At 35.9% G+C, this 12,578-nt stretch overlaps 1 protein-coding gene and 1 long non-coding RNA gene across 2 annotated transcripts; both read right to left on the bottom strand.

Annotated features, from left to right (window-relative positions):
* Nucleotides 1–3,297: 3,297 nt before the first annotated feature.
* On the bottom strand, nucleotides 3,298–5,444 carry LOC136763976 (uncharacterized). The gene is made up of 4 exons (XM_066717811.1): nucleotides 5,361–5,444; nucleotides 4,825–4,866; nucleotides 4,589–4,627; nucleotides 3,298–3,950 (listed from the first exon to the last, which is right to left on the bottom strand). Exons 1-4 carry the CDS (start codon nucleotides 5,430–5,432, stop codon nucleotides 3,501–3,503), a joined length of 603 nt encoding a protein of 200 aa, XP_066573908.1. The 5' UTR covers nucleotides 5,433–5,444; the 3' UTR covers nucleotides 3,298–3,500.
* A 2,275-nt stretch (nucleotides 5,445–7,719) lies between these two features.
* LOC136763977 (uncharacterized) lies at nucleotides 7,720–8,785 on the bottom strand. The gene is made up of 3 exons (XR_010821124.1): nucleotides 8,687–8,785; nucleotides 8,228–8,278; nucleotides 7,720–7,923 (listed from the first exon to the last, which is right to left on the bottom strand). It is a non-coding gene; the product is annotated as an uncharacterized LOC136763977 (long non-coding RNA).
* Between the last annotated feature and the right edge of the window lie 3,793 nt (nucleotides 8,786–12,578).

Genomic DNA, 12,578 nt, shown 5'->3' on the forward strand with positions numbered 1-12,578 from the left:
TCAACATTGGCTCAGAAATTCAAATCAAAATATGTGTATTTGTAAAAAACGACCCTTCTACCTTGAAATTATGTTAAACAAATAGTACAAGATATTCTGTCTTACATTCTTCCTCAACAAAATTCCAGTATTCAAAATTTTTCTGAAAGGAATTCTGTATACATTTTGTAATCTAAGTATTTTCTTTAATCTAACACACACACCCACACAATTTACAGAAAGCTCTGCTGTGTTAGTTATTTTCAGAGATCTGTCAATATGAATAGTTCTCTTATGATTCTGTCATGTGAGGAAAGTGCTCCTGTTAAGATCAAAATCCAGACAAATCAGAATAAATTAGAAAGGCGAAAGATAATTAAAGTAGGGTGGCTGAGTTTACAACTTTGAGTTTCTTGCAACATATAAATTATATGTCTAAAAGTAAATTAGAGCTCCTACTTAGTGATTAGGGTGTGAACGCTACAACAAAACATGTGTTCCAGACTAGATACCCAATGTGCAAGTGGTACACCTCTCAGACTCCCCCAGAATATGCTCTAGACAGTCATATGTGATGTGAAAAAGCTTCTTCAGCCAAATATATATCACTGGTGACTCTTTTCAGTCTACTTTGAGATGTGACAGTGTTGTTTTCCAGCAGGACTTTAATTTTTCCCAAGAAAATAAATGCCAAAAAACTTCAGAATGCTATTTTGTTTTTTGATAATTTTGTTCTTACCTGTCAGATAATGAATAAGTCACACAATGCTTTCCTTAGGATACTGTTGGATATATTCTTACAATGCAGTTCATCCAATCAGTAGCAGAGTGTGTGTCCTATATCAGCATATCTGTATATCTGTATACCTATATATGTCGCAAGGGCATGTGTGCAAAATAATGCTTTTTGAATACTACTACTACAACTACAACTACTACTGCTACTACCACTACTACTACTACTACTACTACTACTACTACTGGTAATAATAATACATAGGCCTACAAAAAAACTATAATAATAATAATAATAATAATAATAATAATAATAATAATAATAATAATAATAATAATAATAAGTGGGACCGGCCATTTATGAAGTGTCTGACAATTATTGAAATTTTAGTCTACTGAAAAACTCAAGCAGCAGTGAAGGATACAGTGACCTGCTTTATTACATATTACAAAACCTTTACATAAGTGCATGTCCTCTCTTGCCAATATTATATTATTTATTTATTCTGAAACCGTTCCCCGAGGGATTATGGGACATCACTGTTCACACAGAAGCACTGAAAACCTTATAGAAAAGCTGCCAATAGGCTCATGTGACTCAGTTGGTCCGCCCCCTGCTACAGCCCAAGTACACTGTGCGTAGGCGTAACTGCCTCTTTTGCTTTAGTTTGGAAGAGGCTTAAAGGTCTCTTCCAAATTTCCTCTAAGTTTGATGGCTTCTTTAATCTCTGACAGACTGGTTCAATGACATGCATGCATGCATGCTAGTTTATATTAAAAGGATCATACAGTGACAGTAATGCTGAGATCGTTTTTGGTAGTACCTAGGAGTCGATGATTGAGTGTATAACTTTACCTTTGCTGGACTGACTGGAATTTGAATGTAGCAGAGAGATGACCCTCCATGCCTCTCTGTACGAACTCTCTCCTCAGAACATATTTAACATGCGCTTCATTTGCACAACAACCTCATTGCGACGAAGCACACGTGTCAGTAAATGTGGAAACTATAGCGCTAAGCAGTTTGATTTGATTGGTAATATGAGTGTGGATTTTGTGTAATGATATAGCATTAGAAGGATGCTCACAACAGGAAAAGGAGGTGACATGACAGTTTTAATAATCTATACACTTCACCATAAGATCTCAGGCTCAAAGGTAAATCTCTATTTAGATCATTTGGATGAGGGCATAGATGTTTAGCTGTATGTCAGATAAGACTGAAAGGTTTTTTTATTATTTATAATAATTTGTTGTACATAATCATGTAGATTTCACTGTCATGCTTTTCCCATCATACATATACTTTTAACAATTAACTCTAAAAATACTGAAATATGTATCTGAGAGGCTTAACATGATTTAGAAATAAATACCCAAAATATATTGATAACCCCTTTAATGAATGATTGTGCAAAAGATTTCAGTTTGATAAAGGAATAGAGTTGCATCCAATAATACGCATGGCCCTCAGTGGAGCAATGCATGCGGAGCAGTGCTACACACTGTGTGCTACACTGCCACAGCCACCACCACCTATGTCCATATTTGTTTAATCTTTTTGGACTGAAGAAATATGATGTATCATGCATCTATACTCATTTGTAAATGTTTCCTTGAATATCCTGCTTTAACCTGCCGGCAGGCCATGGTTATATCTCAGTAGTAAATAACACACTTTCTGTTTGCTTTGTACGATTTAAGCAATGAAGGGTGCTTTTGCAGTTTGCTTTCCATTGCGTTATCTGGGGCGGGGACAAACTGGACTGCTGTCTCTGTGCTGATGGAATGAATAGCCATTGTAGGACAATGAAACAATGGAATTTTCTTCTCATTTAGTAAATTAAGACTTTCCCTCTTTCCCTTCCTGTTTGCATAATAGTTAAACTTTGAATACAGCTGACTGTTTTGCACACATGTTGCTATGAATCTGAAGGTGAGGACATGCATGATTCAGATAAGATATCACCTGAATAGTATAAGGCTGACTAACTGGACAGTCACTAAATAATGGTTTAAATGTGGCGGGTATCAACTTGAGTTCGATATACATTAATAATCAGGGGGTTCTCTGAGCTTCCAAAGAAGAGGAGGTCCCAGTCATGGATTATTTAAAATGAGGAAAATCTGTATGTGTTTCATTTAAGTGCAAAGCTGTCGAAATATGCTCTCTGAAATATGGAAAACTAAATTTTGGCTGGGATTAAATCAAAACTTCTACCCACCCACTGATTTAAAATTTAAAATTACAATATTGTACTCTGTGGCTGGTGGCATGTAAGATGCTACTTTTATCTACTCATAAATGTAACTGGTATGATGTCTGTAGTTTGCTGTAAGTGGGCAGGTCAAAGATTTCTACAGTTTTAAATATTAACATAAATAGAGAAAGAAAACAAAGAAGCCTGCAATACAGTAAGTGGACTGTGTATAGAGGCTTTTGCTCTTGTAAAGGTCTCGGTGAAGGACAAACAAATGCACAAATGTAAATAAAACATGACCCCAATATGTGCCATAGGAATACTTTATTTCAATATATATATATATATATATATATATATATATATATGTATGTTTTCTAAATATGTTATATCCCATGCATAAAAAAACATACTGTAAAATACCACAGGTTAACATAAATGTAAAAACAACTTAAGGATACAGTGGTAGTTAAATATGTTATTTCAAAATATATAAAAACATACATTTTGGACACAGATATAGGCGACTAGTCATGTGATATGTGAAACTTCATGGGTAGCACTTGGCGCAATTGGGTCACATTCTCAAGGAAATAGGTTGGATGCTTTGTAGTCATCCATTTCAGGCACTTGTTTATTTTTGACAACTGCTCTCTGGGTGGCAGCGTTGTTCACGGGAGGCCTTTGTGTGGGATTTTCAGGCCCTGCAGGTGGGTTCTGAGCTGTCACACTGCGGGCCCCAGCTGGTGTGGTCCCAGTGTTGGGGTTTCTGGATTGAGGGGCAGGCTGGTTTCCCTGGACTGGTATGGTGCTCCCCAGAGTGGGTGTCAGGGTCCCCTGGCCTGAGGGGAGAACGTCTGGAACAACAGGACTGCCCCCCTGGCCAATAGGTATGACTCCGGCAGTCTGCACTCCTGTCTGGGGACCGCCGGGTATGATCCCCTCTGTACCTGCCACGCCTCCTGCAAAGCCTGCATACCCTGCTCCACCAAGTATAGGGATATATCCACCAAAGCCAGCCATGCCCCCAGCTGCCTGTTTCACACGTGGAAAATAAAAAGAGAATAATGTCATCATTTCACACAGATTCCTGATACCAGGTTGGACAAGATGAACATGAAAGCCAATGGAAGATTACATTTTAGCAAGGGTGTAATTCTAGCCACAGGTTTGGAAATGACCGTTCTTTTAATAGATTCTATGTTAAAGAAATATCTGAAAATGTATTTTGAATCAAATAATCACACTTGTAAGCAGCAACGTTTCAGCTGTCTGGGTTCTGATCTAGCTCTGGCATGTTGAATGACATGACCTTGGTTTGTGGTGTGAGCTGTTCATGTCAGTGGACATTCATCTACTTTTCATTAAAAAAAAAAAGATTCTTCTGTTTTACTTTGTAGAGACTCGGGACTAATAAAGAGATGCAGATGAGCACAGAAAGGTCAAATAGTAGACCAGTTACAGTGTCAGCTGGTTGTGTTTCTTGACTGCATCCCTGGTAGTTCCCCTAACTTTTCAAAAATACATGTATTAGACATATGAAAATGAAACATTAGAATCGGACAGAAGTGTAGGAGTTATTGTTATTGTATACAGCTCTGGAAAAAAATAATATAAATTTTTTCCAGAGCTGTAGGTGCAACATGAGAGAGGAAATAATGTTTCTGATTTACCTGTAATTCTTCAGAGCTTACAATTCCCAGACCAACACCCTGGAAAAGGTAAATTTTTCATGTTAAAACAAATCTCAAATATGTCCAATTTGTGTGTTATTGTTATGTTAAGACATGCTGTTTGTCTGAAACTATTTTAATATAAAGGCTTCAGATTTGTAGTGAAAACAATTAATAAACGGAGCTTGCCTAATACTTTTTATCAGAAGGCATCAAACAAAAATGTTAATATTTACCCCCATAGCTGTCTGTGCGGGTTGAATCTGCAGGTAAAGGATCTGACGGAGACAGAAAACACGGTTTCCATTGAAGGTGATTCAGATAATTAAAGATTAGTAAAGGAGATGTAGAATAGTATTGCTAAGGAGAAAATTGAGTCAATCTTATCCTTAACTGTACACATCAGTATTTAAAATGCAAAGACACAAACTAGGGGACCTCGTATCAATTTTAGGTGAGCAAACAATGTAGAAAATTTAGCAATTAAATACAGCCTACTTTGTAACAATGAGCTGCACCAGACATACTGCATTTTCATTCTATCTGAGTTAACAATACCCTTTTACATAAACAAAGCTTTTTTAATGACCTTCCAAACACTGTTTTTACTTGTTTCCAAAATGCCTTCAAAGTATTTTATCCCAGGGCTTCCCCTAAATGCTACTGGGCGAGACTGCGTGTTGACATTGGAATATATCTTTAAGATTTGGGGGAAGGAAAGGACCAGGAAAATTACTAGAAAAGTCCACTTGCTATTTATACTGTACTGTACCTCTTGCTGTTGAGGCTGCCCTGGCAGAGCAGGCGGCGCCGGCTGTGGGGAGCACTGAGCGTTGAAGAACATGCCGTACCCAGGGAACTGTGATGAAGGAGAGAGACAGGGCTCACATGTGTGCTTCTCTGCAGTTTGGATTCCTTTTAACTTTATTCTCAGCATTCTGCTATATAAAATGCATCTGCTTTTGTAGTTGTAACATATGTGGTTCGTGTCCTGTCATGGCTATATTACTTGAGGACTTGTGCAAAAAACACAATAAAACGTATATATCCTCAAAGATAAAATTATATTATATATCTATGAACAATAAAGTCAAATTATGTATTTCTATTGTGGTCCTCATAGCTTACTGACTGGAGTGATGAGTTGGAAACTGCAGCTTTCATAACCTCAGTTTAACAGCTAACAAAACATATAAAATAATATAAAGATATTTTAGGTCTGTAACAAAACAGATTTTTGCACAGCAGAACACATTGCATTAAATAGTGAATTGAAATGAGTGGCTACCTGCTGCCCTTCCTGGGCTTGCTGGGGCATGATAGGGACAATTCCAAAAGTATGGAAGATCTGCATTTGACAATGAGATGAAAAGATTTGTTAAAAAAATCACGAGTCATTAATAACCTTTTGTGGTAACAACAGAGAGAAATTGTAATAGAATATAGTTTTCATTGGTTTGGGAATATTACATAATAGTAACTGGTGACTGTAATATTGTACGCATGCAAAAACCAATCACCCATCCATCCCTGTTCAATACCTGTTTCATCCAGTAGTACACATTCAAACCATAATGATAAATAAGACATTGCCCCAAATGGAATTCAAAGAAAGCATTTGGACCCAGTGAAGTGGTCATGGTTTCATACACAGGCAAGCCCAGACTAAACTAAACACTTTGATCTGCCTGGCAAATAACAAACATGCTTTCTAATTTATAGTCAGTAGAAAGTAGTGAAAATGTGATGCATATAAGGATGCAGGTTTGGGATTTTTTCGACTTGCAGGTAAGTCAAAGCCTGATTGGGTATAGGCCATTGTGACATAAATGCACATAAGTCTTAGTTATCCAAATTATCTCAAAAAATAAAAAAATAATACAAAAAGTTGTCCAGTCCTGGTTTGGTTCTTACTTGTGTGTTTAATATATATATATTTTTACAGCTTTAAATGTAGAATTCTGCAAAATTCTCAGGTGTGTAATAAAATAGAGCAAACAGACTAAATGAAAGACAAACAGACAAACAAACAGACAACACTACAGTACCGGGGGCAGTTGTGATGACAGTGTTGGCTGCTGTCCCTGAGTGCCTGGCTGTGGCCCCTGGGGGTGGGGCTGCAGGACCTGAATTCCCGGTTGGGGGGCCAGGACGATTTGTCTCTGCTGCCCAGCTTGCTCCCCCTGCTGCCCAGGGGCAGCTGTGGCCTGGGGCATGGCTGGAACACCCCCAGCATTGGCAACAACCTGAGGAAAGGGAGGCAATGTTTTTTTGTTTTTTTTAATTAGTTCCTAGTTATAATTTCTCTATGAAGTCAATCTTAGGGAAAAAACTAAGCTAAAACATTACAGTTACAGATTAGTTTAACAAAAGAGTAATGAGTTCTTCTAAGTTACTTCTGTATTTCTGGTCTTTCTTTTAAGTCATTAATGGGGAAAAAAGTATCAGTGATCTAATACATTTACATAAAATGAACGGTTATCTTACTGGTGTCTGCTGGGCAGGAACATGATGCAACAGGAAGGGATTTTCATAATCATACTGGGAAGACAAAAGGAAGGAATTAAATCAAAAGGATAGTTCAGTTGGTATACTTATTCACATCACAAAATGCAGGCCATTTAGAAGGACTGTGGGAGAGAAGTGTGTTACTCTAGTCCTCATAATAATATCTAAATAGTGAATTTCTAGTCTTATTTCTTACTTGTATATGTGCAACTCTGTACAAGATAAAGCTATATATGTACAGAGAGAGCGAGAGAGAGTAACAAATAAATGGATCAAATAATGGTGTCACATTATTTAAAGAGTCAAGATATTCAAAATGGCAATTACACTGCAAGAAGAACAGATCAGAGATGGACCAAAGGAGCTGTAGAATGGATCCCTAGAGAGGAAAACCAAGCAAGAAGATGACTACATGGCAGATGAGAAAATTAGAAGCTTTGCCTTAATTACTTGGAAAAAATATGTTGTAGACATCATTGACAGAATGACGTTGACAAAGGCTGCTGATGATGATATATAACTGTTTTAACTGAAAACTATTCATTCACTGTGTGCTGTATCACTGTGCCAGGGCACACCGCACTAGCTGCCAGTGAGCAGATGGAGGTTCCTCTCACCTGTTGCCCCTGGTATGTCTGCTGCTGCTGCTGGAAGCCAGGCTGGAAGTCTACAAGCTTGAACATGGGAAGCTCCTGTGGAGAAGACTGAGAGGGCATCTGACCCTGAGGAGGTCCCTGCTGAGGAGGTCCCTGCAACGGGGTCTGGCCTATGGGAGTCTGAGGTAGCTGTGGCTGCACACCCATGGGACCGTGCATTTGAGGAAACACCTGAAGTACAGCAGGAGCATGCAGGAGTCAGTTATCTGTAATGGAACATGTCTATATCTATATATCCATCTATATCTATATATATATATATATATATATATATATATATATATATATATATATATATATATATATATATATATATATATATCCATCTATCTATCTATCTATCTATCTATCTATCTATCTATCTATCTATATATCTATCTATATCATTTAAAGTAATTTGTGATCTTTAATCAAGGTCAGCATCTGGTGAACAGCACTGACAAGTGGAAAGGAAAGAGAAAGGAAAGAGATTCACCGCTGATTGCTGTTGTGTTAATCTTCTGTAAAGTGCCATTTCTTGTAGTGCCTAAAAAAACAGGACAAAATATATTATGGATTATTTTCGTAGATTCAAGTGTTAAAATAAACCAGTAGTATTTTATAAGGTTTACAAAATTGTGTGCATACAGTTCAAAGTAAAATTGTTAGATCTAGTAAATAAATAAATAAATAAATAACAATCAAAATACAAAAATAGATAGAATTCATATGTATTATTCCAGAGTAGGTATGTTTTTTATGTTAGACATATTGCCAAATATATACTTTTTAAAAAATTGAACTAATTGACATTTTCGTGAGGGTGATGCTTGATTTTAAAGCCACCCACCTTATGTAGAAAGTTTTATAATGCATACCTACTATGGACTAACAGGGCTGTGACTTTGAAGGCACACCATTAATGCAGTGTAAATAAAGCTCATTGAATTTTTACCTCTTGGCTCAGACTTAACATCCTCGGTGTCCCTGTTTGCTGCGGCTGTTGTTGATGATAAATCTGCTGTAACATCTGTTGCTGCAACTGCCGATACGCAGAAAGCTAGAAAGTTAGTAGTATTTTTTATGTATTAACAGATGAGAACTTACAGCGGTCACAACAAATAAGCCCTACTCAAAGTCAATGAAAATCAGTAAAAAACACAATGAAATACCTACAAATATACTGTGCAGGCAAACATTGCAGAAGTACAGAGGCAGTTCAAGTCATTCAAAATGTTGTCATATATGAAAAAAATTAATATACTGATATTAATATACTCACAGGCATGCTAAGTGTCAATCCAATGAGGCACATTAGTATAATTACGGCTTTCATTTTGGAAACCTTGAAAAGAACAAACAAATACAAATTAAATTACATTTATTTTGTATATATTGCGGAATTGAGTCAATTTGCAAAAGTATCATCATTTTAAAATGAAGAATGCTTTTGTTTGAATAGCACGGCCTTTATAAACACCAGTTTTGTTGGGATGGGATCGCTTGTCTTTCAATTAATCCTAGTCACAGGGAAGTTCTAAGCAGAGGTCTACCCTTTAATATTTGTATTATACCTTTATTTTACTAGGTGGTCATATTGAGTGTAAAATATATTGTAACTGACATCAGCCAAGAAATACAATACCCCCCACACATACATACACAGACTATTTACTAACAATAAACAACTTATATTATTTATTATTATTATTATTGATCATAATCATAATTATAACAGCAATCATATTGATCAGGCATTTGTTAAAGTAAGAATTTACAGTGTTTCTTAAATTAGACCAATATAATCAGAAAGTGCAGTAATAGCATACTTTAAATGTCATTATAAAATAAAAAGACTTAATGAAATTTAAATAATTTAAACATTGGTAATCATATGAGATATATGAGCAGTGACTCTGGGAAATGGTTAGTGAATTAATTAGTCTTTTAGATTAATAATTTACATACATTAATAATAGTCTAATAAAAAACGTCCCAGTAAAATTCGGAAGTACATTCAATATATCATATACCCTTCGTGTAGTGAAAAGAAAATAGTTTGTTTTATTTTTACCTTATTCTCCAATACGACTTCAAAATACTTGCTTTAGGACACAGGAATTGAGACCCTCTGGATTTAATGAGCTTCTATTCCTCTCTTTTGTGTCCCAGAGGAATTTAAACTCTGTCTAACGAACAAAACAGCCAATCAGTCCAGGAGAAAGGTATGATCTCAGAGACTTTTGCTTCCACACCACAACCATGGAGAAAGTATGACGCACAAACAGCCACTTATTATGCTATAATTACAACCCTGTGTTCGGTTTGCAATACAGCAGGTGTCTGGAATGAATAATACATCAAATGAATGTTAACACAAAAGCAATAACTATATTGTGCAGGCGAAAATCGCTTATCAGAAATCTCGATAATGATCATGAATAATGACTGAATGACATCAAAGAAGATTATTCAACATTGTAATGTAAAATATAACTTATTTATCTATCATTTCATTCAGTCATCTGTCCATTTAGAACCTTTGATTGTGAGTAAATCAAACTGGTCAGAACTTGGCTATACAGCATTTCATATGCGATTACTGGAACATGCTTCACCGAGCCATGAGGCCAGATGAGTAGGGCCTGGTATTGACAGCGGGTTAACGTTACTCCACAAGCCATCATCGGTTTAGTTGTCTAGTTCCGCTGCACGATACTGCTTACTGTATGTCTAGTTACATGCACGATTGCAGACAATGAAACGCTTGCAGTCTGTAATTGTAATACAGACGATAAACGATTAGAGATCCTTAAATAATTATGAAGCAATTTCCTCTCAATTAAGGACTGCGTCAAACTTACCCTTGTAATTACTCATCTTGATGCAGAAGAGGGGCAACCACAACTGGTGCTTATTGTGTCTTGCAGGGGGGGTGGGGGTAATCATTGTCCAAGAAGCCTACGTTGCAAAACAGCCGTTCGCAAAGATGTTATTTTGCTTTTGTAGGCTGTTTGGATATTCAATGTAAAGTTAATAAGCATTATTTTACATTGCTGACAAAGAAGTTATCACATTTGTCAAACTCGTGTTCTGTTCTGGGTTGCATTTCATTGTAGTGTATTTTGTAATTTAACAGCAGTAGCATGAATGTCTTGGCCAGGTTGTTATTGAAAATTACTTACCTGTTTAAACAAAATACATAAATAAAATAGAACAGAATAGAATTAAATAGAATTAAACACAGGGCAGGTTTAAACATAGCTCTAAGAAATACAAAACTGTTGAAACTTCCCAGCTTGATTTTCACAACTTAAATACCACATGTATAAGCAATGGTTTATACAATATTACATTCTGCTGCACATTAAATTTATGTGAATTGAGGAATGTAGGAAGCTAAAAACTGTTATCAGAGAGATGTGAAAGTTGTAGCTTTCTTGAAAGCCAAGTGTTAAATAATAATAATAATTATAAAACATCTCTAAAGCTGTAACACTTTATATTACGGTGTTATTGATAAATAGTTTATAAAACAGTTTGGAAACATTAATAATTCCATGTATAAATTATCGATACATCTTTATAATATATGATGTAACAACATCATGGTGTCCTTGGAGCTGATAAAACACAATTTTGTTTCAAATCTTCATTATAAATGATAAATTATGTTTTATAATTGCCAGAAGACAGCTCTGGGGAACCCCGCATTGAGCAGCCCGGACCCCATGCGTCATCACTGTCTTCCCACCAGGCAGGATGCACCCCATCACCTAACTTAGAGCAAATCCACTCCAATTATTGGATTTGTCTCTCACAGTACTGAGGGCATGACTCATCCGCAGCAATTCAAAGCTTGTGTCATTTTTTTTTTTTTGGACCATATAACAAAAAAAAGGATAGTTTTGTATTGGATTTAATTTGACCTTATTTCTCTTATCAATATTCTGTAATATAATTTTCTTGCTCTGTTAAAAATAGGAAATTTTATAGCTTTGATTTTTTTTTCTTCTTGTACTCAGAGACTCTCGATTTCTTAATGTGGAAGAGATGATAGAATAACCTGAAAAGTAACTATTAATTTTCTTTTTTGTGTGTTTAAAGAAATCACATGCAGCTTGTTTATTTGGCAACAGGTTTATACAGGTTGATAAATTAATAATCAATTAGAAGATTACTGAGATTTCCTGTGCTAAGTGCCAGACAGTCAGTCAGCATCAGGACCACAAAGACTCAATGACAGATATCAATGAATCGATTAAGAAATCGTATAAATCCACATGCATGTCATACACTACAGTACGATAAGAGAGATCAATATTTTTTAAGTTTTTCATTTCATTGTATGAGGTATTTAGGTAACTTGTTTAAATGACCTCATCATTTGATTAAATAATATCACTATCACTTAAAACTTCTAAAGTGAGAATATAATTAAAAATAACTAAATTATCAATAATCAAACTGAATAGCACACACTGTGTAGTGGGCTGAGACCATGGCTGGGATTAAATCAAAACTTTGACCCACCCGCTAATAGAAAACTACAGAACTGTACTCTGTACTGTACATTTTTAGTCAGATCCCACTTTCTTCTAATCAGAAATGTAACCACTATTATGTACAGGTTTGTAGTTTGCTATTAGTGGGTGAGTCAAACTTTTTATTTAATCCAGCCCCACGTTTTGCTCGTAATATCGAACATGAGTAAAGCCAATCTGTGGAGTAAAACATTAAACACCTGAACACATATTTAAGGACTTTGGCTGGCATGCTGTTTTAGTATCACTAGTGCTGCTCCTACTTTACCAATTTACCCATTTGTTCCTCATCTAGATTAAACT

The sequence above is a fragment of the Amia ocellicauda genome, chromosome 12 (assembly GCF_036373705.1).
Source record: "Amia ocellicauda isolate fAmiCal2 chromosome 12, fAmiCal2.hap1, whole genome shotgun sequence".
NCBI lineage: Eukaryota > Metazoa > Chordata > Actinopteri > Amiiformes > Amiidae > Amia > Amia ocellicauda.

Bases quoted from the DNA above. Each gene is read 5' to 3' on its own strand.
- LOC136763976 (XM_066717811.1), bottom strand. From the start codon at position 5,432: ATGTTCTTCAACGCTCAGTGCTCCCCACAGCCGGCGCCGCCTGCTCTG. The intron at 4,867-5,360 runs GTACAGTACAGT...TGTCTCCGTCAG, and splicing joins GGCAGCCTCAACAGCAAGAG to ATCCTTTACCTGCAGATTCA. The intron at 4,628-4,824 runs GTAAATATTAAC...TACCTTTTCCAG, and splicing joins CCGCACAGACAGCTATGGGG to GGTGTTGGTCTGGGAATTGT.